General features: G+C 35.4%; 1 protein-coding gene across 7 annotated transcripts in view; it reads right to left on the reverse strand.

Annotated features, from left to right (window-relative positions):
* MYO3B (myosin IIIB) overlaps positions 1–27,643 on the reverse strand; it is a 207,186-nt gene that overhangs the window by 125,936 nt on the left and 53,607 nt on the right. For all 7 annotated transcript variants that reach the window (XR_002001994.1, XR_002001995.1, XR_002001996.1 and 4 more), the window contains 2 exons: positions 12,364–12,429; positions 929–1,084 (listed from right to left, as the gene is read on the reverse strand). Coding sequence is in view for 4 of the 7 variants with exons in the window: in XM_019007566.2 (XP_018863111.1) it covers positions 929–1,084; positions 12,364–12,429 (222 nt within the window). In the remaining 3 variants the exon portion in view is untranslated. The remainder of the gene's footprint in view (positions 1–928; positions 1,085–12,363; positions 12,430–27,643) is intronic.

Consider the following 27,643-nt stretch of genomic DNA (forward strand, 5'->3'; position numbering starts at 1 on the left):
TACAGTGAGCATTTCCAGGTATGTTTTCCCAAAAAACAAAGAAACCAAGAAGAAAAAACGCACACATACCACAGAAACAAAAAAATAAAAACTCACCATCCACAGAAGTCAGCTTCACTTTGCAACTGTACTTAGCAATCATTCCTTTCTTTTAACTTGTACATTTTTGTATGGGTCTTTAGCATTTAAGCCACAGAGTTTTATGTCATGCAAGTATATACATGTTTATGATTCATGAATCATAACATCTAATATACTTCATCAACATTAGTAGGTGGTTATTTATAATAATGGATCAGAGCTTATCTAATTCTAGAATTTCATATTACAGAATGATTGCTGAGCTTGGGACAGTGTGTTCATTTGCATTTAATTCTCTTTTGAAACAGTGAAATTCTGCCACCCTCTGGACAACAACTAAACTAAGACATATTTACAATTAGCCTCAAAAGATTCCACTTCTGCCAATAAACATGCATTGCTTTTTAAGCACATTTTAAAATGAATTACAGGGCTCAAATTATCCTTGAACTATAGACAAAACAACTACTTTCAGTAATGAATAGCCTTCTTACTCAGGATTAAATCAAACAGCAAACTTCAAAATTTTCTGCTCTTAACTTTTTCTAGTAGTCACTTGAACGCTCACACTTGTATTTTTAAAGATCTGTTACCAAAGTACTGATACGGTGTTTCATACCAACATTTATGTCCACAAATCAGAACATTCTGGAATTAACATCTTTCTGACTGAGCCAAATGATAACAAGTATAGAACAGAGTTCAGTGTGAGAAAGGCAAAGAAGCTTGCATTATGGTTGATCAAACTAGCTTTAAGAAGTATCAAAGGGAAAACACGACTCTTACATTCATATGGCAAGCAGCACTTGTTGCTAATAATATTGCCAGCCAAAGCATTGTACAGTACCTTGTTTTGGCTATAGAGCCTAGCTGCTGTTGTTCTTGGATGAGCTCAGCCAGCTGTTTTTGCAAAGACATATCTTTACCATGTACTTGTTTAATAAACGGATGTTCCAAAAGATGAGTGACTGAAGGACGCTGTTCAAAATCTTTGATTAGACACCTGTGACAGAGAAATAGGGGTCTCAGACAATGATGTAATATCATTACAGCATTAATTGAGTGAGCTCACTGTGTGGCTGTTACTCTATTTTCTTTTTCCACAAATTTGAGTTCCTCAATATGTAACAAGACTCTTCCATACTGCAATAAATCTGGAATAAAATACCTAGCTAAGTGAACGCACTCTGCGAGTATACTAGCGTATAAAGGCTACAAATTTGAGCTTACTTAATCTCTCTTTTTAACTATAACTAGGTAGAAGGAAAAAATGACATTGTATCCTGTAAGAGCTGTACAGTTAATACACACAAAAATGAAGATGAATAGACAATACTTCATTCACTTTAAATTTCTACCTATTCTCTGATGAGATTTTGAGTATGAACTGTAGGATAAAACCTATTGAAAATCATGACTGAGACCTGTGGTACAACACTAATCAGAACAGTTTGATATAGAGATTTGTTTTTTAAATGAATGTTATGGGTAGATATTCTATATCACAATGATGAGTGTTAGCATAAGAATTATAGAAAATTCTGCAAGCCTGCATAATTCAGTCTGGAAGAGAAAGGAATCGGTCAGAATGAAATGCTAGCCAGGGTACCAAATCCTCTGATAGGAACACATGAACTACTAACGAGTAAAGAAGTATGTCCTATTACATCAGCATAAAATAAAATACCATGGTAATTTGTATCATTGAGATTTAAGTTTGGAGAAGCCATCACTCAAGTTGAATTATTTTCTGCTGAAATAATACCATTCAAACTGAGGAATGATCCAACAGGATAAGACTGCTTTCAAGTATCCTCTAATTAATAATATTAAATCATTCTATTCATCTTGCTCAAATAATAATGGTATTGACATTATTTGAGAATGTGAAAAAGAAGTGCAGCAATTCAGCATATACTTCCCTTCTAGTATCTATAATTTTATCACATTTTAGCTCAAGATGAATTTATTTGATGAGACGCGTTCATATTACATACTTCACAATTTCCTTTCATATTTGCTGAATAAGTACCAAAAGTACTTCCCTTGCAGGGCCAAAAATCACAAATAAGGACTATAATTTTAGCCAAAAGTTCAATAAAACTTTAATACATTTCAGATTTATATTCTAGTAATAAAAGTAACAATGTATAAAATTTAAACTACATTACAAAAAAAAAAATCATACACATTAATTGATTTCAAATACTACCAAACACATTAGCAAGTTATATTAAAGTTTAGCCTCACCTCAAAGACTTTACTGAAGACTAAAGTCTGGTCTTAAAATGATCCTGAAATACCTTTGAACATAACTTCAATACTTTAGGTTCCCAAACCCCATTTTGCTAACCTCTTCTGTACATCTAGTCCAGAAAAGGAAGTCTGTAAAATGTGTTACCAGTTTTGGCACTATTTTGGTGAATTTTGCTATAGGCTAGAACTGTAGCCTCCTGATAGAAACAGTAAAGCAACACAACCTGCTTTATCTGCATCCCTCTGAGCGCAAGGCTATAAATACCAGTCCTTCCCCTCCATGAAAAGATCCATCATTAGCCTTGAACAGGTTCTGACAATCCCCCCTACCCCCTTTCTTTTTTGTAATCTGGGAGTTTTAAAAGTCAATACACCCACACAGACAATATAGTCCATGCCAATCCTGTTTAAATTCATGTTTCCTGAGTAAAAGGAAAAAAGCATTTGAAAAGAAAGACAACATTCATCAGGAAGACAGATGAAAAGAGAACAAAACAAGTGCTATGCATTATACAAATTCACAGATTGATGGCAAGTATCTGAAGTGAAGATTTCAGTCTGAAAAGCTCATGCATTCATGATTTTTACCATTCTAACAATAATTCCAACTTTTCAGTATTTATATTTTATTGTTAATATATAAATGTTCTTGTTAAATTTGATTTCATCTGGAGTTTTTCAGTACTATAACTGAATCCAAGTGAATCTATATCATAGGATCATGGATAGTTTGTGTTGGAAGGGACCTTTCAATGTCATCTAATCCAAACCCCTTGCAATGCACAGAGACATCAACTACATTGATGTGCTCCGACCCCTGTTCAACTTGACCTTGACTGTTCCAAGGGATGGGGCATCTACCAACCTCTGTCACTGTTTCACCTCAATGCAAAAAATGTCCTTCTGATATCTAGTCTGAATCTACTCTCTTTTTGTTTAAAACCATTATCTCTTGTCCTATCACAAAAGGCACTTGCTTTTCAGATAACAACATTAGAGTTTAAATAGATTCTTTTCAAAAAATTACACAGTTCCAGACAGGACATCTTGTGTTTATCTGAAGTGTGAAGAACATGCAAACCTTTGACCTGGTGGCATGCAGTTATTAATATGAATTCTCTGAACTCTGAACAATGCACCCACGGACACTCTACGGACAGGACACAGAAGTTGCATGAGAGTTCTTCTATATACGTGGCCTATAGGTGAAACATGCAAATGTCCAGGATACTGCACTCCTTGTGGAAGCCCAACAAGAAGAGACATTTTGGAGAAAAAAGTTCTTAGCTTTTTCTTGCATGCCTGAAATGTGAACTTTTTGGGTGTTGCATATGTTTTAAAAAGCACAGATAAACTGTAGGAAGGAGGTGATCTTGGAGATCTTTAGGACTATGTTTGCTTCTGTTACATAATCCTGCCAATCCCCCACTGATTATTCACTTTGTGTGCATGCTTCACCTTTGCAACAATCAATGTCTATCTATTGTTTCATCTAAATGCCGGTATTGCTGCAGTCTGTGTTCACATAGGATTTCACTTGAAACACAACCAAAACTTCATTAAATTGCAGGATGACTTAGTTAATGACACAAGACACATTGACGTGAGTCTGTGTTCAACTCTCTGTTCCAAGCCCAGACAGAGCACACCTCCTGTTGTGCCAAGTTTGTGCCTGCATCGGAAGAGCAGCCCTTTCAGATGGTTTACGAGATGACGTAACGAAGCAGAGTTAGTAACTAACAGCTGTGCAAGGGTGAGGGAGAGCTGCTTAAATTCATGTCTGTAACTTCGTGCGTGAATGTCTGTAAATTCGTGTCTGTTACTTCAGCTTCAGGGAAAGACTGACAAGAGAATGAACATTTCCACCGGAGTTGCTTTAATCCATCAAGTCAAATGGCAAGTTCCTAGCACTTTAAAAACACAGCAGCCTAAAGACCAGGTAGGCCATAGAGAATTGAAGTGTGTAAGACACACACTCTCCTTTGCCTGTAAACAGCAGAAGTTTTGACGCAGTCACTCCTAGAAATTACTTCTTACCATGTTTCAAATGCAGTAAACAGCTTGCAGCTTAGTCACTGAGGTACTGAGGGCTCAGTCTGTACTCAAATATTCAGTGCCAATTTCATGTCTCACCAGGCTTGCTGTGATGGAATGGAGGATGCAATGCTGTCATGTGACACTGGAAACACAGCCCCTATGTTTCTTGGTGCATATTCTTTGTCCTTATTCCTCCCTATGTTGAAAAGGCCTATTAATATTCTGCATCTACATACTGTCAGTTCAACTATGTTGCTTTTAGTGCAACATGAATGCCTGCTGCTGCTGCTGCTCTTAGTCAACATCATCTGTAAAATAAAAATTCTTGGGCCACCACCACCTAAGTGCTAATGAAAAATGATGCACCAGACTGCCGGTGTCATTGCAGGCATTCAATAAGGTGTCATCATCATCCTACTGGAAGCAGTATTGGCACTATAATGCTCTTCAGAAAAAAAAAATAAAAAATTATATATATATATATATATATATATATATATATATAATATCAGCTCTTACAATCCTAAAACCTGCACAAAGTGAGAATTACCACAAAGTTTTCTACTGACCTACACTCTGACATAGAATATAATGTGTGGAAAAGTTGATTATATGGGTGTCTGAGTTCAAAATTGCCAGTAAATTCAGTGAGAAGGTATATCTAACACATATGCCAGAAAAAAAGAAATTAGGAAGTAATAAATATTCAGTAATGTTAACATTTGAAAGAATACAGTAACAAAACATCTTTTACAATTTTACTCATCACAAAATATTCTGGAATCAGTGTGTGCATTGTACAGGTGAAAAACAACAGTAAAAAGCCCTATTAATGCAGGATTAGTTTCTGAGGCAAAACATCTTCAGCTTCTCATCTGAGCATTCATTTAAGACCAGTTTGGACAGTTAGCTCAGGCACTGTCAAACATCAACCATACTGCAATTATTCATAAAACAAGTAAATGTGCTGCACCTGCAAATTCAGCCAAATTGTTTGGCTTGTGGAAAAAAAAAAAAAAAAAAAAAAAAAAAAAAAGAAAAAAAAGACAAGGGTGGTGCATTAGTTTGAATTGAGCAAATTGACAAGCAAACCTACTACTACTTCAAATAAGGTATGATGAAAGTATCACATTTAGTCTGCTATTTTTTGGCTCTAAAATAATAGAAAGGCTAAGTAGAGACTGAAAAAGAAATAAAAACTGTATGTTTGCCTTGACAAAAGTCAATCCATTATCTAATTGGAAATTCTAGTATCTTCCATCATGCTTTCTTAGCTGAAAATTAATTCTCAGAATTCATTAGCGTCACTACATTAAACATAGGTTGCAGCCATTTGCTGCAATCTCACAGCCAGGCTCCTAAGCACCATTTCCATTCTGCCACAATTACGAGCAAAGATGAAGAATTTATTAGCAGAGGATAAGAACAGCCTCCCATCCACATAGGCCCATCTGAGACAGCCTCTAAAAATTCACTGGCTGCTTGCACTTGGATGATAACATTGTTGGAATTGCTGGGTCTCAACAATGTAAACAGCCATTTCACAAGTAGCGAATCAGATGGCTGAGAGATGTTTATCAGCATTCATGAGCTATTTACTAATGAATAAATGGAAAGAAACAGATTTCGTAAGAACTGCAGTGGTGGTCTAAGTCTCCTGTGTTCTCAGAAATAGAAAAATAATTACTAACGTCACTCACTATTGCAGCCAAACCTAAGTAGAGCAGCAGCAGTTCTTTCTTTCAGAAATTCTCTTTCATCAGATCTATTATGATCTATTTGGCCCCAAGTTCTTTCTTTAAAAAGAAAGAAATCAAACATCTGTAACTCTCATAGCTAACTTACATTATGATTTATCACCAATATTTTGGTTTTTTTCAATTATTACATTTTGTAAACGCTACATTTTCTGATGATTTCTTATCTGCTAGAAGCTTTGTCCCATAAGCCAAATATCCAACCAGACATCAAGCAACTATTTAATATCTACATGCAGAGAAGATAGGTTAATATTTGAAAAAAATATGTTAATATTTGAAAGAAATTATGACTGTGTATCAGACTCTATTAGAGCTGGGGAATTCACACAATAGCCTTTGGCTGACAGTGATATAAAGTCTCTGTTAGATTGTTATCTGTTAGCTAAAGCCCTCATTGCCACTCCTCTGGTGTGCCTGCCACTGCCTCATCAGGGTGCTTTTCCCATCACCTGCTCCTCTCACAGCTGTAGACCATTCTCCTGTGCCCTCCACATATTTCACTCCTTGCACAAGTACCTGCTGTCTAGCAGTGAGAAATCTCTCCAGGACTCTGCTATTAGGATAAAAGAGCTTTCCAGGGTCTTGAACCAAACTCCAGGTCATCCTGAGGTGCTAAGATTGTCTCATCCTAGTCCCAGAAAATAGTTACCAGACTGGCCCAAAAGATAGGGATGTTCTAGAGATGAGGTTCTAGAGTGGAGATTTCCCAGAGGAAGAAGAGAAAGACTAAGGTCACATCCTCTTCAAAGGAGGGAATCTTCCCCCCTAAGCAGGGAAAATGAGGTCTCGAGGTTCTGAGACATTTTTTATACTCTGCATACCTACCTGATTACATCACAAGGTTGCTTCATGATGCAAGATTAATGAAATCAAGACCATGACCTCAAATGGGTTGACTCCCCCTACTTAGAGAAATTGAAAGACAAGAACTGATAAGCAGGATCATCTAGGCCAGATACACTAGGTCAGAGACTTTCCTGTCAATGACGGAAAAATAACAATCTCTGAGATTTTTTAGCTGGTTAAAATGCTCAGTAACTGAGCAGTTCTATCTCTGTACCACATGTAGCTGTGGCAGGCACTGGTCAGGTACTTGCAGCCGACAGGTGAAGACATTTCATGAACTACATCTGTAGTAAGATGCAGGAATGTGCTTGCTTCTCTGACACTTCCCTGCTTTCCACTTGCAGGCCTGCCCAACCCCCATTGCTGCAGGTCACTAATTTGCAAAAGTGAACTAAAAAACTGTGACAGCTTTGCCAACAGCATTTCTGTTTTGAGTCCTAATTCAGCAGGACTCACAGGATATAAATAACCTTATCTTCAGGACTATATATAGCTGTCCCTTTGCAAAAAGTAAATGCTAGGCACTAGGGTTATGTGTGTAGGTTAAATAGGTCTCCTATCTTGCACAGCATCTCATTATAAATAATAAGGATTTTACTGTTCATTCTGCTACAATCAGGTATCAGGATGAAAGACTGAATTTATGACAAAGAACTCAATCACCACATGCATGGTATAAATTCTGATGGTCAGAACACATTTATAACATTATCGATCTGCCTTTTGGTGGCAAATGCTGTAAATTACTAATCCTCCCTAAGAGTGAGACAAATACTCAAACACTGAAGTGTCACCATCACCTATTTTCTTAATAAATCTTCCTTCAGTTTAATGTTCAACATCAAGCACCATATAGTACAATTTAGAGCACACATCTGAAACATAACAAAGATTCTATCACAATGAAATTGTAAAATTAGGTGTAATAAATACCTCTTCTAAATCTCCAAAACTTACAACAGGTTTCCCAGCCTTATTTGGGCTGAGTAAGCATTACAATTTATTTTAGCTCATATACATGCATTAGAAAACAAATGACAGAAACTCTACAGAGTGGCACCTCTTGCAGCTCTTTAGCGTGGGTCTGACAGGTGCTCACGTTGAAGTGTTTGAAATGTTACCAGTGAGAACAGAAATACAATCAGAACAACTCTAGGGAGCATCTCAAAACCACCAAATACATTTATTTATTGTATGATGAAATTGATGAATAGCCTTTCACCAGGAACTGGTTTACTCTGTTTCTTTGGTCTGTCCTTGAAGGCCCAGAAAAACAAAAACCCTTCAGAACTTTGCACAACTGAAGCTTTTTATTAGAAACAGTATGTTTTGCATGTGTACCAGATATCCTCCCTTAGGTACCTATCCCACTTTGACACTATAGCATGCAGCTGATTTGAGGCAGGATTTTTACAACTACTCATTAGAAAGTTGAAGATAACTGTATTCATTATACATGTCCACTCCTTTGTATAAATACATATGTTTCATGCAATATTCAAAACTGGCAGAGATCTTTTGTCAGGTACTGTAATTTAGTATTTCAAGTTCATCTGTAGATAGATTCTGAGAGTCTACATCAGTGAATGAAATGCAAAAATGTAGATTTGGTGATAACCTTCGCAACCTACACATCGCAATCTCTATCTTTCTGACATTTGCAAACCTCTGACTTTCCAGACACTGAAATTAATAAGTTATGTCAAATGCATATGATGTTCTCAGTGAAAGAAACAGTAAAATGTTCTTTATGTAACATGAACAAAATGTCACTAAACAACTGCTTAGATTGTGAAAACACTTTATCTGCAGAGAAGTTAAATATAAATGGACCACTTAAAAACTATATGATCTAGATGATCTATTAACTAAATAGCTCTGAATGTGGACACATCAATATGAAATGTAGCTTGCTAAGCCATGTTTAAGTTGAGTACAAAATGTGAGTTTATCAGGACAAAAAAATTATCTTTGTACTGTATTTGCAATGTCATTGCTAAAAGTTACAGACTGATAATAAATGTAACCATAAATCCTTATGTTCACATTTTGACTTTATTACTTCCTGAATTTCTAAATTCTTTAATTCCCTCCAGCTCAAGAATGACTAATTAATTCAAAGAGCCATAATAGCTAATCATTGGTTAAATAAATTTAAAAGGAGAATGTCTGTCTCTGGAGATACCACTACTAATTTTAATTAAAATTAACATTTTGTGATGTAATGTAAATAAAAGTTATTGCATTCTTCTGCTTTGAGAACATATTAACTCTCCTATTTATCCTTTGAGATCAGTGAAGCTTTAAAGTGCCAAGAAAATTATTTTTCACTGCTATGATAATTTACATGGTATTACAGAAATGGTAGAAATCCTACCGATATATAGAATAAAGGTAATTAATTATTTTTCACATCACAAATGGAGAGCCAAATTTTTCATACACAATCACAGTAGTACAGATAAACACACACATAGAACTTTACTGACCTTATGTCAATAAAGTATGTTAGTGCTGCCTGTATCTTAGTATATACCAAATACAAAATTAGGGTGTTGCCAGAGAAGAGAGCTGAAATTGTGTCTTCTCTGCATTTTTAAACAACAAAATATCTAACTCAGAATCACTATGTTCATAGTAAAAATTCTTATGAGAACAATACATTACCATCTTCACCTCAAAGTCAACAGAGCTAGGAATAGAAACATAGATACACCAAGCTAGAAACCATCTTGACTCTCTGTTCAGATTTTAGAAATACTGCGTTTGACTAAAATGCTGCTACAAAATCTTCATCTCTTGAGTCAATGGTATCATAGTTAAAAATATAGACTTCATTCCTGAAAACTATATGATAACGATTTTACCAGCTTAAAGATTTACAAACAATGAAACTTCCAGCTCAGGCATATTGTAAATCACTGCAATTTGTTGAGACCACTTATTAAAAAATGCCTCTCAAGACAGTGGCATTTCAAGGGATGGCAAAATGGGATGAAAAAAAAGCTACAGTGACCGGGTATGGCAATCTTGGCATAAACAAAATTATTGCATAAACCAAACTGAAATCAAAAGCTTAGCCAAAGCTACATGCTCAGTTTTGGTCAGTACACAGGTCTGGCCTGCAACTTGAATAGATAAGCTTGTTATGCAAATGATGTTAGCATCAAGAAGGAGGTAGATAATGAAATTATTCAATAGCTAACCACTCATCACAAGGGTGACAGAAACATTAGGCAAGGTCCTAACATAAGGATAAAAGGCAGTATGGAATTTATACAATCACTGCTTTTAATTTATCATAACTAGGCTGTCACAAGGCAGGAATCAACAAATGCATAACTAATGCATATAAATGAGCCAATTATCAGTAATGGCTAAAAGGTTTGCAGTTGCATGATCTGATGTTTCATTATCTAAATTTTTCTACAAAATCCACTAATGTAAATCTAAGCCTCCATAAAAACATCCTGTAACCTCTTATTGTTACAGATTTGCTAACACATTCCCAGGAATACAACAATGTCAGAGAGAATTCAATTTCAGTATTCTCTTAAAGGCAGCTATAACATAGGGTATTTATTAAAACTGTTGCATTTCTCCATGTTAAGAGAACTGTGTATGAGCATATTTCCTTACTTTATTGTGGACATCACTGTTAAAATTAAAAGCAAGATTTGAGAACCCGCAAAAGTTGATGATGAGGAAGTAATTAAGCAAAAGTTAATAATAATTCATATGATTAAAATGATACAATTTCAATTTATAAAAAACTCAAAGGACAAGAATAAAATCAAGTTTAGTCATAAAGTATTAGCATCTGACTTGTGTTATGAACACTGCATGCTGAACTAAAGGACTGAACAAATGCTAAGAAATGTTCAACTGAGTTTTTGTATTGTTCTCAAGGTCAGCAGGGACTTATAAAAGGAAAGAGACCAAGAAAGAAAAACTTATATAACAATATATAACTTATATATTACTTATAAACTTACATAACAATGCTAAAGGTTAACGTACAGTGTTCCTGAAACAGGAATGTAATCTTATTTACTAGGTGCAGTGACTTTCTAAAGCACAAGTGGAATATAATCCACTAGTGCTGGTCTCCCTGAATACAGACTACAGCCTTTAAATACAACACAACCAATGGTTTTTTATAACAGAATGAAATTCATCCACCACTTGGTGACCCTTGTACTTAAACTCTGAATCTGACATAGATTCCAATGTACTCTGCTGTGTAAACGAGGACATGCATTATGGAGAACCAGAACTTGGATCAATCTGCTCTAGAGGAATGTACTTCTACTGCCTGGATTGAAGAGATTCTGAGTTACATTGCAGCAATAATAGCAACAGCAATAACAACAACAATAATAATGATGTTCTTCCTCTATAGGTCAAACATTACACTATATCTCACCTTCCTGTTTGGATAAAGATCAGCACAGTAAATAACATATTTTTCACATATTACTAATAAAATTTGCATTAGCATTTTAATTTTTAACTTCTTCTAAAATGGAAAGACATTACTACACAACTAATTGAAACAATTATCAGGTAGGGATATTGTACTCCATGAGTAATTGAATACACCAAGGAACAGAACAGATTCAAAATGCAGACGTGCATATTTACAAACCTATCTTGAAAATTCAGTACTGAAAAATGGTGTTATAATAGTATTTCCCACATTACACAATTTGGGCTGTAATCATTTCCAAAGAAATATTGAAGAACCCTAAAAATCACTTGTAAAAGTTGCAGTAAGATTTTTGAATACAATGATAGCAACTACTAATCTGTGATTTCCTAGTGTCACTGTAAAAGGAAAAAAAGTAAAGCAAAAGCATATTTTAGTTTGGTGACAGCTGCATTCACTGTGCTCTTGTTACTACTGGTGCTCAATTAAATATATAAAACACTTATATTTTATATATATGCATAGATACATATAAAAATATACATAGTACCAATATATATAACCTACTGAACCTTAGTAAACCTTACTAAAGTGCAAAAAAAGGTAATTATTTTCATTCTCATCTTTCAAACTCTTATTTTAAATTGACCAGCAGTCATTTTCACTATTATTTTCTCTCCTCAACACAAAATTTCAATGGAAACCATCAAGGAAATAAGGTGTATTTATAAACCTGTTCCAGGTCTGTCAAAATCAAGAGACACTCAAATGAAGAAAATTATATAAGAAGATCATGCTGGGCTGTAAAGCTTTCAAAAAGTGAATGAGAATCTGTGAAAAGAAAACTGTAGTCAAAAACCTGAAAAAGCAGTAACTATAAGAAAATTCTGTTTTCAGATTGGCACATGTAAGTCTTGCTGAATAAGCTGTTTTTAAAGGGGAAAAAAAACTCACTGTGAAATGAAATGGTTGAATCCTCTGCACCATTTCTCAGGATGTAGCAAAGTAGGTGGAGGGTTTCTGAAAAACAAAGATTTGAGTTTTAAAATTTTAACATTATCTCACAGATAGTCATCAAAGGTGCTCCTGGTTTAATCAGGTAGAAAATTATAATCGCAAAAGTAATATTCAAATTGTCTATGTGACACCTTAGGATGCCTGTTGGCTTTTTCCTGCTGTTGCTTATGCACTGACAGCTCTCTTTTCATGTCCATCTCCTTTTATGTCAATACCTTTGAAGCTGGTAGTCAGTATAGTTCACAGCGTACTTCCCAACATTTCCCTTTCAATTTTAGCCTGACTGAAAATGCAATGTTAACCTAGCCATCAAACTACTTTAACACTTTGCCCAAGATCACTTATTCTGATCAAAACTTTTAAAGTATGGATAAGAACAACTTGTAGGATTTTCAGTCTGGGTTTCAATCTATATTCAGTTTGGATGACGCTGTAAACTCTAAAACTGTTAAAAATAGATGCTGTTTTTAAACTAACATCTAGCAGACAGTATTTTTATATTAAATAGTAAGACGGCCTTCATAAAAATAATTTTTCAACTCTGATAAGTTTCATGGTAGTTGATATAAAATTCCTTTCCTTCCTGATTTTTACTGCTACAATTTAATTACATAAATATACAAAGGAAGACCTATAGGTCATATTAAGTGAACCAAATTTTAAGAGGCTCAAATTTAGGAGGACCAACTTACAGCATGAATTGTTCATAAAATCATATATTATACTATGTTATCCTCCAGAGGTTTCCCATGCAGCTTAAAATTTGCTAAGTACTGAAGTCTAATTTAACTTTTTAAGATTAAACTTACAGAGGTGTTTTATGAAACCTTAATGATTTATCTTCTGCTGCATTTGATATTATGGTCACATATTACTGAAGTGGCAGGGAAAAACTTATTCTACAATAGAAACACACAATAATAATCTGGATTTTATCACAAATCACATAATTTATACTGTGGCCACATTCCACAGAATAACACTGCTTGGAAACATCTCACAAAACAAAAATGATAACAGCATAAGCAACATAAATTTGTCCTGATTTGCTCAATAGTCATGAGTTTTTTATGCATATTACTCTAAAAAATACAAACAAATTAGTTTGAAAAAAATTGTTATGTGGCTTTGTAATAGGTGGACATTTTTGTTCATCTGCACTGATGATGCATTGTTTCAAAACAAATGCAGCCATCAAATTACACTGCAGGATGACGAGTTTGCTGAAATTACTGTCTTATTACCTTTCTCTTTTGCTTCAGAAGACTAAGGTAATACACTTTTCTCCATGAAATGAAGAAATACAGAATGTTTAGATGTGTATTACTTAGCAAATGTATTATTATTGAAAAAATTATATGACTGGTTATTTTCAATGACAATAACATTTCATGGTTGTCTCCCCTTTACCAGGCTCATGTGTTCATGCACATCACAGAATCTGATTTTTTTACAAGCATAAAAATAAGAAGACTATTTCTAGGTATACTTCTAGGAAAAAAAATCCTATATCAAAGAAAGATAAGCTTTAGAAATATCTTTGTCTATAATAAAAATAGTTATAAGTCCAGACATCCCACATATGTGACCACTGCAAACAGCCTAAAGAAACAGCCAGCTGAAGTTAGTATATGTTTCAGTCTTTATATTGCAGGAATGGTACTCTGACAGTTTGGATTCTGATGAACAACCAGCTTCTATTATACAGTGAAGTACAGTGTATTTCCTTTTAGAATTATACTAGCACTGTCTACTGAATATTTAGAGTGAAGTTTTGAATTTCATTGCAAAATAACATGCTTTTTCAAAAGCTCGATTAACTATTAATGAAATATGCGATTTTGTCTTTTCTGTTCACAATGTTCCAAAAGGTTTTCAAGATGGTAACAGTGGTGCTGACAAAAAGTATATGGTTTGCAGGCTTTGTTAACAAACTCACAAGGAACTTTCTGGAAAAAGACACCGAGATACTTTACATTAGTTGCAGATGTTATGATGGAAACAGTTGGGAGTTCATTATGGAAGAACAAATCAACAGAGTTCATGTCATTCAGGAAATACAGTTCGTCATTTGCAGGTTAATGATCAATGGAGAAAGCCACCTTTTTAACCATACAGAATATGTTTTGTCTAAAAATAAACTAAACTACTAAGCTCTCACTGGTCGCTACTCCCTTTGGCTGACCCAAATCAACACAACCAAGGAAGTAGTAACTCTACAGATACTATCTTAAGCTTGATACTTTTGTATTTGTTGATAGAAGAGACTATGTTATTCTTAGTGATTTGTAGCAAAACCATTCAACTCTATACCAAGACCACTATAAGTTGATGTTTCGGGTTCCCCATCTGCAAAATTGAGCTGATAAACAAAAAAACCCACAAAAACCTTAATTCATTAGCATCCGTAAATTACATTGGTTCCCCTTGTTGAAAAACAGTACCTTGACTACAAAGTAAATCAGTTCATCCTTTTCTGGTATCCTGCGAATAAATGATTTCCAGGAAGAGGCATAAGAGCATCAGCTTCCTACCTTCACTTTGCCTAAGACACTAGAAACTCTTTCATGGTGATAGCAGAAAACACCACTACTTCCATGGCACCGCTGGAGGGGAACTTCTGCAGTAAAGACTCTAAGTTCTAGGGTAAGAAAAGGCAGATACGCAAAGTATCTAGACTTCTTTCACAAGCACACCCAGTCTTTTGCAGTTTGAAATTAACAATCCTCTAAGATACCTGTAATTCATATCCTGATTAATATCTCATTAAAAAGGTGAAACAACTCATATGCATCATCAGATGCTAAACCCCAGAGAAACTTGCATGACCTCTTCAGCTCAAGAATCAAACTCAGGCCATTTTGGATTCCAGACCGTGTTAATTCCATTATATGGAGTTCTGTGGCTTTGTACTTGCACCAGCCAACATCACTGCATTTCACCAACACCTGGCTATTTCTGCAGTACTCAAGACACATCCATAGAAAAACTAAAAAGGTACTTCTAGTTAACTTGCAGACATAACTTACTCTACTTTTTCATATAAAATTAGAACACTCTGCATGCAATCTTTCAATCACCTTTGCCACATGTAGAAGAAGCTGAAGCACAATATTGTCATATTTTCTATTATATTTGATGGAAATTGTGAGAAGTAGATAGGGATACTATTGGGGAAAGCAGCTGTAATTGGGTTTGTCTTTTGAAAAAGTCCTCTTTTGATACAAGATGAGCAAACAACCATTTATTTCCCAACTTTGTCTTTTTTCCTTTAGTTCTTTCTATAATTCATAATTAGTCACAGAACTACATGCTCTGTTTCCTTAGGCAAATGCATTGCCCTTGTGAGCAGTCTTTCTATCCTTGTATTCAGTACTTTCCATGGTCATACTAATGCTTTTTTTCACTGGGAGATTTGCTTCATCAAAGAATGCAGGGTTGAGACTGTACAAGACACTCATACAGGGGAATAATGTTCCTTCTAAGGACAAGAAGACATTAGCAAGCTTATCAAGCAAGAACTGCTGCTGAATTCTGACTGATACACCCACAGTTGTATGCTGGAAATATTTTAATCTGTAGAGCTTTTTGTGTTCCCATCATTCAAACTGCCTACAAAGTCACTGCCTCCAAAGTCACAGCTGGTGAGGCAAAATTGGTCATTTTACCACAGTAAGGCCAATGATGCAGTCCAGTGAGCACCACTCATCCTTTACGTTAAACTGTGAACCTAATTACAGATCATGGATAATAGATATTTGCTGGTAATGAGAAAACAAATATTTTCATTTATGACAGAATTTTAAAAACCGAAAACACATCTACTATTTTTAAAACTACTTCAGTAAACATAGTAATACATTTTACTAACAGATACCATGACAGTGCCTCCAAGTACCAAACTGCAAGTGATCAACCTACCACATTGTTTCTAATAAAAAATTAGCAGATGAACAACCAACACCTGTCACCATGTACAGGCTCTGACAGCCACCACCCCCCACAAGCATGTTGTGAACTATTCTTCTAGCAGACTGAGGATAATTCTGTTGACAGTTTCCTGGGTTTATACATAGCTAGTTTTTACATGAAAATATACTTTTCAGGTGTATTTCAAAACACTAAGTGAAATAGACAAAGAAAAAGGACAAATTCAACCACACATAATAATAATATTATTATTACGAAAGGTTGCAGAAAAATAATTATTTTTATTAAAATAATGAATAATTATTATAATTACATAAAACAATGAATAATTGACAATAATTTATACCTCATAAATTCTCATCTAAGTTCAAAGTCCTGCTGCTCCTTCTGGAGCAGGACTCTCCACCTTGGGTAATCTTCCAAAAATAACTAGGTAATTCTCAAAAGGGCTCAGAAGATTTCCTGATATACTTGGTTTTGTGGTCCATTCAAATCAATAAGAGGTGTTCAATGATCTGGAAGAAAAATTCAGAGCCTAAACACTCTCCTATTCATCTGTCTCCTACTAAAGTCTACTGAAGTTCAACTCACCTTAATTAATGTATTTCACCAAAGTCCACTTAGCAGGAAGCAGTGTACTGTTATCAGCTCTGTGAAGTTAAGACAGAAACTGTAGGAAGTGGAGAATCAGTACAAAATCATCCATGTATATAGAGGCAGATCTTTGAAGTTGCTTTTTAGGTCAGTGTAAAGATATCACCAATCTGAATGCTGTTACATGGAGTCTCAATGGCTGGGAACCACAGCAGCAATTGGCTCAAGAGACCAGGAGATCAGAAAGAACACAGGATTTACAACAAAACTGGAAGCTGTGTCTGAAGCATGGATTGGGGCAAAATAGCTCCAGGTCTAATGCAATTGTCTTCCAATTGAGCTGATCTAGGGGAATCCAAAGGCAATTGAACATCCTCAGAATGCCAAGAATTCTGCAAGTCTTGACAGTATCAGGAACCAATCCCCCTTAAATATTCTTAACCAGATCTGTAAGCATGGCATTCCCATGCCTATACAGACAACAAGGTGTAAACCATATCTTAAGACTATATACCAAATCACAGCATATGAGACACCTGGAAAAGGTAGTAGCTGCTTACCTGATTCTTTTCTAGAGGTTCTCAAGTGTGCCATAGCCAACTGTGAGCTCCATACATTCTAGTCTTTTCATTACTAATGCCACCCCAATCCCCATCTCTTCCAACGTGCCTATTCCTCCTTAAGAACCTGTAACCATCCAAGAGGGCACTCTAGTCAGAGGACTCATCCCAACAGGTTTCAGTTACACCAGTGACATCAAATGTCTAAGACTAGGCCAAAGCTTTGAGCTCCTGTTTGCTCCTTCTGCTATGTGCACTAGTCTAGAGACATTTCAGGTGTTGTACTTCATAGCCAACACCTCAAGAAGCAGATTGAGGGATCCTATGACTATTCATTTTCTCAAGTTTTGACACGCTGTCCCATTACTCATCATTAGCATGCCTGGTATTTTGCTTTTCCCTCTTTCAAGCTGAAGTTCAGTCAATGAGTCCGTGAGAGTTCCTGCGCTAGAGCTCTTTTTCCCCTTTGATAAAGGCACATCTCCTCAGGTGACAGTGGACCAGGTGTTGAACAGATCACCCCATGATCAAAAAACTCACAATTTTTCCAATTACACCAGCCTCAGAACCATGCATTGACCTGATGGATCTGCCTATTTTTATCAGTATTTATTAGTATTATTCCTTGCTACTGGAAGGATTTACGAAATCACTACCTGTGTTCCTGATCCTCCAATCAATTGTCTCAAGGCCCTGAAGTCTCTTTTGAATGCCCTCAGATTTCTATTCGTTATTTCATCACAGCAGCTTGAACAACCAATAACAGACAGCAATCAGAGGTCCTTATTAGACTGGAAAGTTCTTCAGGAATGTGCCTTTCCTGAGCCCCTAGGGAACACTGATAAAATGACCTTTATTTTGTGAAAATGAAAGATCCAGTACATCCTAGGGAAAAATTGTAGGAAAGGGGGAAGAAGGAGTATGCTCCTGCCAAGCTTGCTCTCCAGACACCTCTTCACTAGCCACTGATTCACTTCTAAACAGTGTCGTCTCCTTTCCCACTCAACCCCCCTCTCTTTTCTCTGAGGCCTCTTATTCTTCTGTAAATATCTAATTCAAAAGTGTTAACATACAATTTCAACAACCTTTCTTCTAGAATTATCAAAGCCATATATATTCAAATAACATGTAAGCACCTTAATTCTAACGAGGCTATGTGGCTTTAAACCAAGACCAAAATCTAATGAGGGAAAAGAATTGGTTAAAAGCAAGCAGAACACAAGACATTGCTTCCTCATTACTGAAACAGAAATATTCTTCTTGCTTAAGTATTTTACTATCTTTTAATTACAGAAACAGGGTTATCTGATATTCCCTCTTTACTGGAATTTTCCATAGGCTATACACAGTTACAGAAGTCTGGACTCAATCCAACAGCATATGATGAATTTATATTGAATTGAAAGTTAAACAGAGTGCAGGATTCTAATTACCTGGAAAGGTCAAGGGTAGTAATCCACTTTTTTTAGCACTTTTTTGTAATACAGGCTCCTGATGTAGTAAAAAAGAAATTGGATACCTGTTTTCCCTCTTTCTCAGAACAGAATGATGGCTATGTAATCTATAACACATAAATACACATTTGCCTCTTTTTGCTTATGTTTTTACATGATTATTAATTTTTTTGCCACTAAGTAGGTGACTTAGCAGATTAACAATGAAATATTGGCTCAGCTGCAAAACAAATTCAAATTCACCAATGAATAAAAAAATATCAACTAACTCTTTAAAGCACACTTAAATCAAGATTTATTCACAAGTCTCCTGCTTATAATAGTTCATCAGGAAGTAAAATAATAAGCAAAAATAAATGGCAAAAGGTAGTCAGTTCCAGAATTATGTACAATATACTTTTGATTGTCAAGATTCACTTAATGCATTGCCAAAAGAGAGGTGCTTCAGGAAGACTTATAAACAGGCTGTCAAAAGCAGCTTTCTAAGAAACCTCCATCACATGAACAATTTGTGATTCAAAATGGTATGTATCTCATAAATGCCACCTTTAAGGTAATGAGTATGGACAGAAATAATGTGCTAAGCACACTAAATTATCTTGAAGGTCAAATAATAACCTTCAGAAAATGTATTAAACCACATCTCAGTTATGGAATTTTTTAGCTCATACAAACAGAAAGAAAATGGATGAAAAAATATTGCAAAGTGTTCTGCTTGGAAACATCTGGATTATCTTTGACTTTTTCCCTTGAACATTGCAATTCACAGGCCACTGGTTTCAGTCAGATTTGGCAGCTGCAAAGTTTCATTAGCCTTTTTCAGAACCTGACAAGGCATCATTTATTTCTGTCATTTATTCTTCAGTTTCCAGTTTCAGTTTCTGGCTTCACTGAGACAGAAACAAGTGTTTCATTTCAGAAATATTTTTGGATGGAGCTGAAAACGTACAGCTTTGCATTCCAGTGGTCAAGCTTCCAACCAAAATTTGGCATAATTGACTTACAATTATCTTATTTATTCACAGAAGTTTCAGGGAGTTAAAGAGGCACGAGCAAATGATGAGTAATTGAATCAAGGGAAGTAATAGTTAAAATTTTTATTTATAACCAGTTCTCATCTTTAGTGCAATGTAGTATTTTGCTTTTCTATTAAAATTGTTGCTCTGTGAATTTGCAAAGCAGTAGAATGTCAGTTGCCAAAGAAATGAAAATAGGACAGCAATACTTCTGTGCCTGACTGAAATACATATGGTGGTGTCTAGACACTACACTTCTGTAGCTGGAATGTTAAAACACTGCAATTACACAGCATATTTGTAGAAATTAATGGGGAAGTAAAATATATTTTTATAACTTAAAGCAGAAATCCCACAGATAAGTTTCTAAGGGCAATTCCTGGACTGTGCATGTTTCACACTCCCACTGTACATTAGCCAGTTTAAGAGGCCTGAATAGGATACCTGCCTGAAAGCCCTGCCCAGTGAAGCAGATCCACTCTTGGAAAGCTAGAAGTTGGCTCAAGAAATACACAGAGGGATGCTACAAACTGTTTCTTTTAAGTATAGGAAGATTGCCAAGATAAGAACTAGACCATTTGGAGTCTGACATGGAACAGTGTATCACAGTCCTGTGCTCCTGCTGCAATCTCCCTCTGCCCAGGTGGGCAAAGCAGAGCAAAGGCTCTGTCATGCCATGGTGACTCTGCCATTGGGCTCCATATTGCCCTGGATACAAAGTAACACTGCATATCTGTGACATGAGCAGATTTTTCAACTCGCTAAGACATGTGTTTTGGGGCCTTCTTTCCATCAACAATAATATGTTTTCACTACATTGCTCCCGTGAAAAGGGGAACTTGCTTCACAAAACCACACGAGTGATTTTTCCACTTTTGCTTCTTTACCTTAATTTATTTTTCTAATTTAGCTGTTATTTTCAAAGAGGAGGACACCTTCTTATCCGTCCATCTCACAAAGGGAAGCATTTTCTTAGTTGAGGCTCTACAGAAATACAAATAAACGTAACAGTAACCCCATAAAAGAAGTTTATTACCACACGGTTGATGTGGCTGGTACTGAACATGCATTCAATTGTTAAACTCAGCAAAAGCAAGCACTTAAACCCTGCACTTTCAAAGGAAATAAGGATTACACATACTTCATATGCTATGACTCAAACTTTACTTACGTTTTTCAGCTTAGCATTGTATGAACTGGTATTATTCTGATAGCTCTGCCAGTCTAGTTCAGAAATAAACACTTGCAGAGGGAATAGAATAGTTGATGGTGGCATATTTCCAATGGGTCATTAGGAGTATCATTATAAATATTCTGAAACAAAAGACTGAATAAATGCTGACCCTAAAGAAATGTACAAGATGTGTAAGAGTATCATTTTTTAAAAAAGGAATTATCATTGAAGGTAATATGCCTTCTGAGCAAGAGGACTGTATGTGGAATGAAAATTGTTTGCTCCCTCTTCTATTCCACCCAATAAGCTTTATTCTAAAATAGGTAAATTTTTGTCTGTTAAAAAAAAAAAAAAGAAAACAACAAACAAAGAACCTATAGGGCTTATGGATACCTGCAGCTTATAACTGGGGTGAAGACTAATAAACATAGCATAAGAAACATGAAATATTTATGCATTATCAAAAAAGTCCCATGACTGCAATTCAAATAAAACCTCACTTAGAACTAAATGACAACTACACAGTAACACTGTATTCCAATAAACCTGTAAAGATGCTAATGTAAAACTCATGCATTCCTTGAAACAGTTGAATAGGCCATGGAAAAAATATTTAGGGAAAAATATTGCCTCACATAAGGTAGGGAATCTAGAAAGGATAAAGGTAGTTAAATCACATTTAAGGTAAGAACCACTACTGATGGACATATTGTGTAGCAAAGCAATTAGTGATGCAATAAGAGACCAAGAAACCCGCTACAGAGCTGATACATTAAAACATCATGGAACACATGATGATCAAGAGGGATGTTTTTTTCTTTTAATGCAAGATTTAACCCATGCCTCATGCTGAATATTCTATGGTAAGCTCTGAAAAGAAAGATCTCCTGGCTAAGTTTAAAAATTCAGAAAAAATGAAGAATTGAAAGAAGCAATGGCAAATGAGAGACAAAGGGCAAGGGAACATTTTGAAGATAGGAAGCAGCATCTTGGCGAAAGGAAAGACAAGACAATGCCAAGACTGGGGGAAATATCAAAGTACTAACAAAGTGAGAAGAGCAAAAAGTAAAAATGAGAGACAGAAAAGATGATGAAGACAAACAAACCAAAATTCCCAAAGGCAAAACTAGGATAGAGGAGTAAAAATAAATCTACAATAAAAATAGAGGGTATAATATGGAACACAATTCTTCCTTCCTTCCTGAATTTCCTCTCAGTAATTAATTATGAGTAACTAAGGTGATTGCATGTTAACATGACATGAGCACTCAGTTTTAAATAACACATAGAATGGCTAAACAAAGAAGAAAATCATACTTTCATCAAGTCAGATCTCTGGTTTTGTTGTAATGTAAGATGTTTTCTGTTCTTTTTGTGTCCCCAGACAGTTCAAGCAGATCCTGACTGCTCTAAAAGTCTGACATGTTTGTGAGCTGGCAACAGATCATGGATCATCAGCTTGCCCAATGAATCTACATTATTGTAACTCAAAACATCTTTATCCAGCACTTGTACTAATATGTGAACAGTCTGATAAGAAAAAATCTGATATAACCATACTGAGAATGAAGAAACCTAGCAGTTACATTTTAGCTAATTTAACCAAACTAAACTGCATAAAATCAATCACTTTAATCAGCCAGGTAGAAAGATGAAAGATTGTACTACTATTTTTTCCTAATGCTCTCAGAGACTGTGGTGCTGGATGCCAAAGCGGAGATACCAACTCACTCAAAAGGAGAAATGTTCCTTTCCCCTGTCACTCTCCAAGCTACTGGTGAAAGGTTTGCTCTGAAAGAAAAATGAGCGCTCCCTTTCCAAGAGCACAAGAGTTGCTTCCTCTGCTCTCACAGACATATCTTTTTTTTTCTTTCTTTTTTTTTTTTTTTTAATAAATACAGCTTTCATTCATGGGATCTCAACATCCATTTGCCAAGTAGATTAAAATGCCAGTCTTAAAGATCTTGTATCTTAGAGATAACCAGAGCCATGTTCAGGTTGCCTCTAAATTTTTTTTGGATACACTATAAAAATTCTGACACTTTTTCAATAAAGCAAATATAGCCCTTGAACATGGTCATTGCTTTGTATCCCTACACTCTCAAGATCACATTTAGCCATATATAAATACTGAACCTTAGTACAGAACGAACTCACAGGCCATTTCACCAGTCCTTTATCATTATTTACCGCTCTCCCTCTTGTCTTTTTCCTTTCTCCATTCTCTGCTTGTTATTTCTTCGGGTTGTAACATTTGGGAACCAGGCATTTCAAAGTCATTTAATCTGACTACATTCCAGTTTGTTCATATGTAAAATGCAGCCTTTCTGCAGAGAATGCACTATCTAGAATCTTGCCTGGGAGTTTTTCCTTGGCCTGATGATCATTGTGAAAACTTGCACCTCCTGTAGGAGCTCTTGGGAGAAGATGCAGTACAACAAAAATCTAAACGGTGTTTCACGACCATGAAATAAACCCACTGAAATCATTATTAACTCCCTGAATACTCTAGTCATAAAGATTTATAACCAATACCTCCTCCAATAAATATCTCTTTTAAAATGTTATGACTTCTAACTTATGACTGTATCTCTAATAGGAAAGAAACATAAGCCACTAATTGTTAATAGTAAATGTGCATATATGTGTAGTGCATTATTACTGCATTAATCAGGAGAAATGATTAAATATACTGCATAAAATCTTAACATTAATCAAACTGATAACTGTAACAAGCAAATCAATACCTTTCAAAGCACAGCTCCTTTTCACCAAATATGTTTGCAAATAGTGTGATTACTTGTTATTGCATATTTCTGAAGATTACTTTAGAGAGCAAAGCACATAGGCATTTGGTGACTTTTTATTACAAAAAAATAACCAACACACATTCATTACAATCCTAAGGATAATTACAATCTTGCTAGAATGTGGCTAGTATCTAAAAAGTTCACTTTCTTTTTCTTTTGTTTCTATCAGCCAGTGAATTAATTCCTTTATACAAATGAACATCCATATTTTATTTTGAATAGAAAAAAGACATCTATTTTTCGATTACATCCTATTAAAGTCTCTGGAACTGTGAAATGTACATGGGGTCTTAGTCACTCTGCCAATACCAAACTATGTGAAAAGATTATCTTTTCTTCATGCAAAAATCTAATTTAATTTACTTGGCTCAATTCACTATAAATGATGTGGGCTACTGAACTCCAATATTAACCATAGGTGATAAAGTTTATTTTGGAACAAGCCCACAAGGCTAATGTCATGTAATTAAGTTTCACTTCTTTAGGATGGACTGCACTACAAACCAGAACAGAATTTTATTACTTTCCTTCAAACATTAATTTCTAACTTGTATTTCCTAGGCACAAGTATGGCAAGTTGCCTGCACACCAACGGCCCTACAAAACCACACGTTAAATGCACAATAACTGAACAGAATACAAGAGTGTATTTTGCATGGGCAGCAATCTAGGGATAAAGACACATGCAAAAAAAGGAAATGTTTGACAAGGTAAGATGTTGCAGGCAAAATATTAAACTTTTATGAATGAAAATTTATAGCACTGATACGGCTTTCACCCAAGACAGTGTTCCAGACTTCAAAAAAAAAGCAACTTTTTTGCAGTCTCCTCTTTTTCCTCCATGACTGACAGGTAAGCTTTATCATTATTTCATATAAAATACCTCTACTAAAATTTAGTCCCACACACGAGAGACTGTATGGTCTGAGTAACCTGCCTGTCAGCATTTGTGTGGCTCTGATACCACATAAATTTCTAATCAGAAAGGAATTAAAAAGGGGATTACAAGTTTTTCTATCATGAAACAAAACTTTAAATCAAATATCACCTTTTCCAAATCCACTGCAAAAAACCAAACATCTCTCTGGACTAAGAGTGAAGATGGTTATCATGTGGCACGACCACAAGGTAAAGCAGACTGACTATGGATGTTTGACAGCCAGCAAGTCTAAGGGAATTACTCATCCAGTATTTTCCTCTGGCACCACTGAATACAAGTCTCTGGTGAAACTAGACTTTAATGCAGAGCTCCCCTCAAGGAAGCTCGGTGTGGGAACATCATATGTCCTCCATTGCGGGTAAACTGCATGCCCAAAAATAACACTGTGCTATGTTCAGCCTTTGCGTGCAGTTGCAATACTTGGTATTTGAGGCCTGATAAGGAAAAATAAGGAAATACATTTATCTTCTTTCCAGTATTTAGAGAATTTAGCACAGTAACTAAGGCTTTATTTGTCTGCAGCTGTTTCATAGGAAAAAAAGAGGGGGGGGAAAGGAAATAAAAACCAAACAAACACATAAATTTACGCTATTTAATTTCTGAAGGATCATTTAAAAAGGAAAGCAGAATGCAATTTTAACAGACCCTAAGTAGTCTCCTTCATGAACGTTCACTTAATTCCAGACCGTGACATTCTTAAAATTTCAAGCAGAGAAACCTGCTCTGGTTACCTTGGTGATAAACTGAAGACAAAATAGCACATAATTGTTGCTGATGTCACTGCTCCCAATTGTTTCCAAGGTTACAGAGTACCTCAAATAATTGTGATGTTTCATTTCTAGACTGTATTGGAAGCCTATTTTCTGTTCCCAGTAAATTGTTTAGTACTGCAGGTAATCTATCTAAACCCTATCTATTAAGCATCAGCAGCCTCTAAGCAACCTTTGAGGTAATGAAGTAGGCTTATATGTTGAAAATATAGCTACCTAATTCTTTACTGAGCAACTTGACTCTATCTTAATTATTTTTATCCTAAGAATCTATCTCTAAAACAAAGTCTATTAATTTAAGTATATTAATCAATCATATAGAAATACCTGAACATTGAATGTCTTAGGGCAAAGCAATATTACCTGTGAGCTATCTGCCTGAAAGGAAGCTATTCTCTGGGGTAAATGGTGGAAAATTGGTTGTGAACTATTGTGAGATTTTCTCACAATCTTCAAACTCATTTTAAATGCAGAGCACAAGTATTTTGCTGCACTGGAAATAAAAAGCAGCCATTCTAGATCTTCTCCATTGCAACCTCCAGTTTACTGTGCACCATAGCATGAATCTCCTTAAAAATCAGTATGTACTCTGTGCAAGGATTACACTGACAGTATTACTGCCAAAAGACAGCTACAGACAATGTTGTTAACTACTGTAGTCCTGTCAAGAAACAGGGAGCAGTTTTGAAAGCTCACTAAAACTAATATAATTTTAGTCTACAATAACAAAAGCAAGACTTGGTGGGTCAGCTCTATCCCCTAAATCTAGCTAAACCATATTTCAAATCCTCACTTCTGAAGGAGATAAACAGTAGATGTCCATCTCCCACCTCTCCTCCTGCTGGATGTGCCTTTCATCACATGACTGCTCTCAGACTGCAAGGCTTGACCTTGTCAGCAAGAAATTTTCCACTAGAGCAAAACAAAATCGCATTCACAGTATCTTAGCAGTCTGTTATTACTTATGCAATTGTTTTTGAAAAGTAATAATTTATTTTAGAAACTGGATGACTAAAACATTGCATTTAATGTACAAAATTAACTGCATATGGAGTCACTAGAAACATCTGTCAGGCATCTCAGCTTCTACCTAGGGTTCAGAGGGAGACGAGTGCAGCATGGAGTGCCACACAGAGCATGAGAAGTGATTTTTTTTTTATTTGCTCAGAAAATTATTGAGAGCTGAGCATGTTTAGTTTTGTGATTATTTGAGTTTCTTGATGAATTAATTTAAACTGCATTCATTTTAGCTCTTCTGTATTCTAGCAACAACTACACTGGCAGGAAATGTTTGGTGAAACAGTCTGTTTTAAAGAAGCAACAAAGAATATACCTATAAAACAATACCTTTCTACTCATGAGAAAGCCAGTTGGAGGAGAGACTCTTAATGAATCAAAAATCAGAAACATACTGTGTAGGCCAAGTCCTCCTATTCAACAGCAAGCCACAGAGCACAAATTACAATTACTTGCTGAAATTAGGCTATGAATATATATACGAACAAAGAGTGCACTTTCAAAATCAAATTCTATCTGTAAATGACTTACAAAAAGGAAGAGAAAGACAAAATCAATGAGAAACAGGCAGTTATAGGTAAGTTATGTGATAATCGAACAGTTAAAGGAAGGAAAGGAGGAAAATTGCACCAAGATAATTTAATTTTAGGGCTGATTCCCTATTGTCTTATGTAATATATAAAAATAATATTCTACCACTTTCTCAAATATATTAAAATGTCATAAGGTAAATGGAAAACAGACCCCATTTTGTTATGATATAGCTGCAACTGCATACACTTCAATTTCTGGATCTACTGCCAGACTTAAAAGCCCAGTTATAGATGCATACTTGGTACAGACTTAGAAACAGCTCTCTGCTTTTTAAGTAAAGAGGATATAATGAAGGTAACAGTACTACAAGCTACTCATTACTCTCTTAAACTCTGGCAGAAATCTATTTGGATCTGAT

The sequence above is a fragment of the Parus major genome, chromosome 7 (assembly GCF_001522545.3).
Source record: "Parus major isolate Abel chromosome 7, Parus_major1.1, whole genome shotgun sequence".
In the NCBI taxonomy this organism is placed as follows: Eukaryota; Metazoa; Chordata; class Aves; order Passeriformes; family Paridae; genus Parus; species Parus major.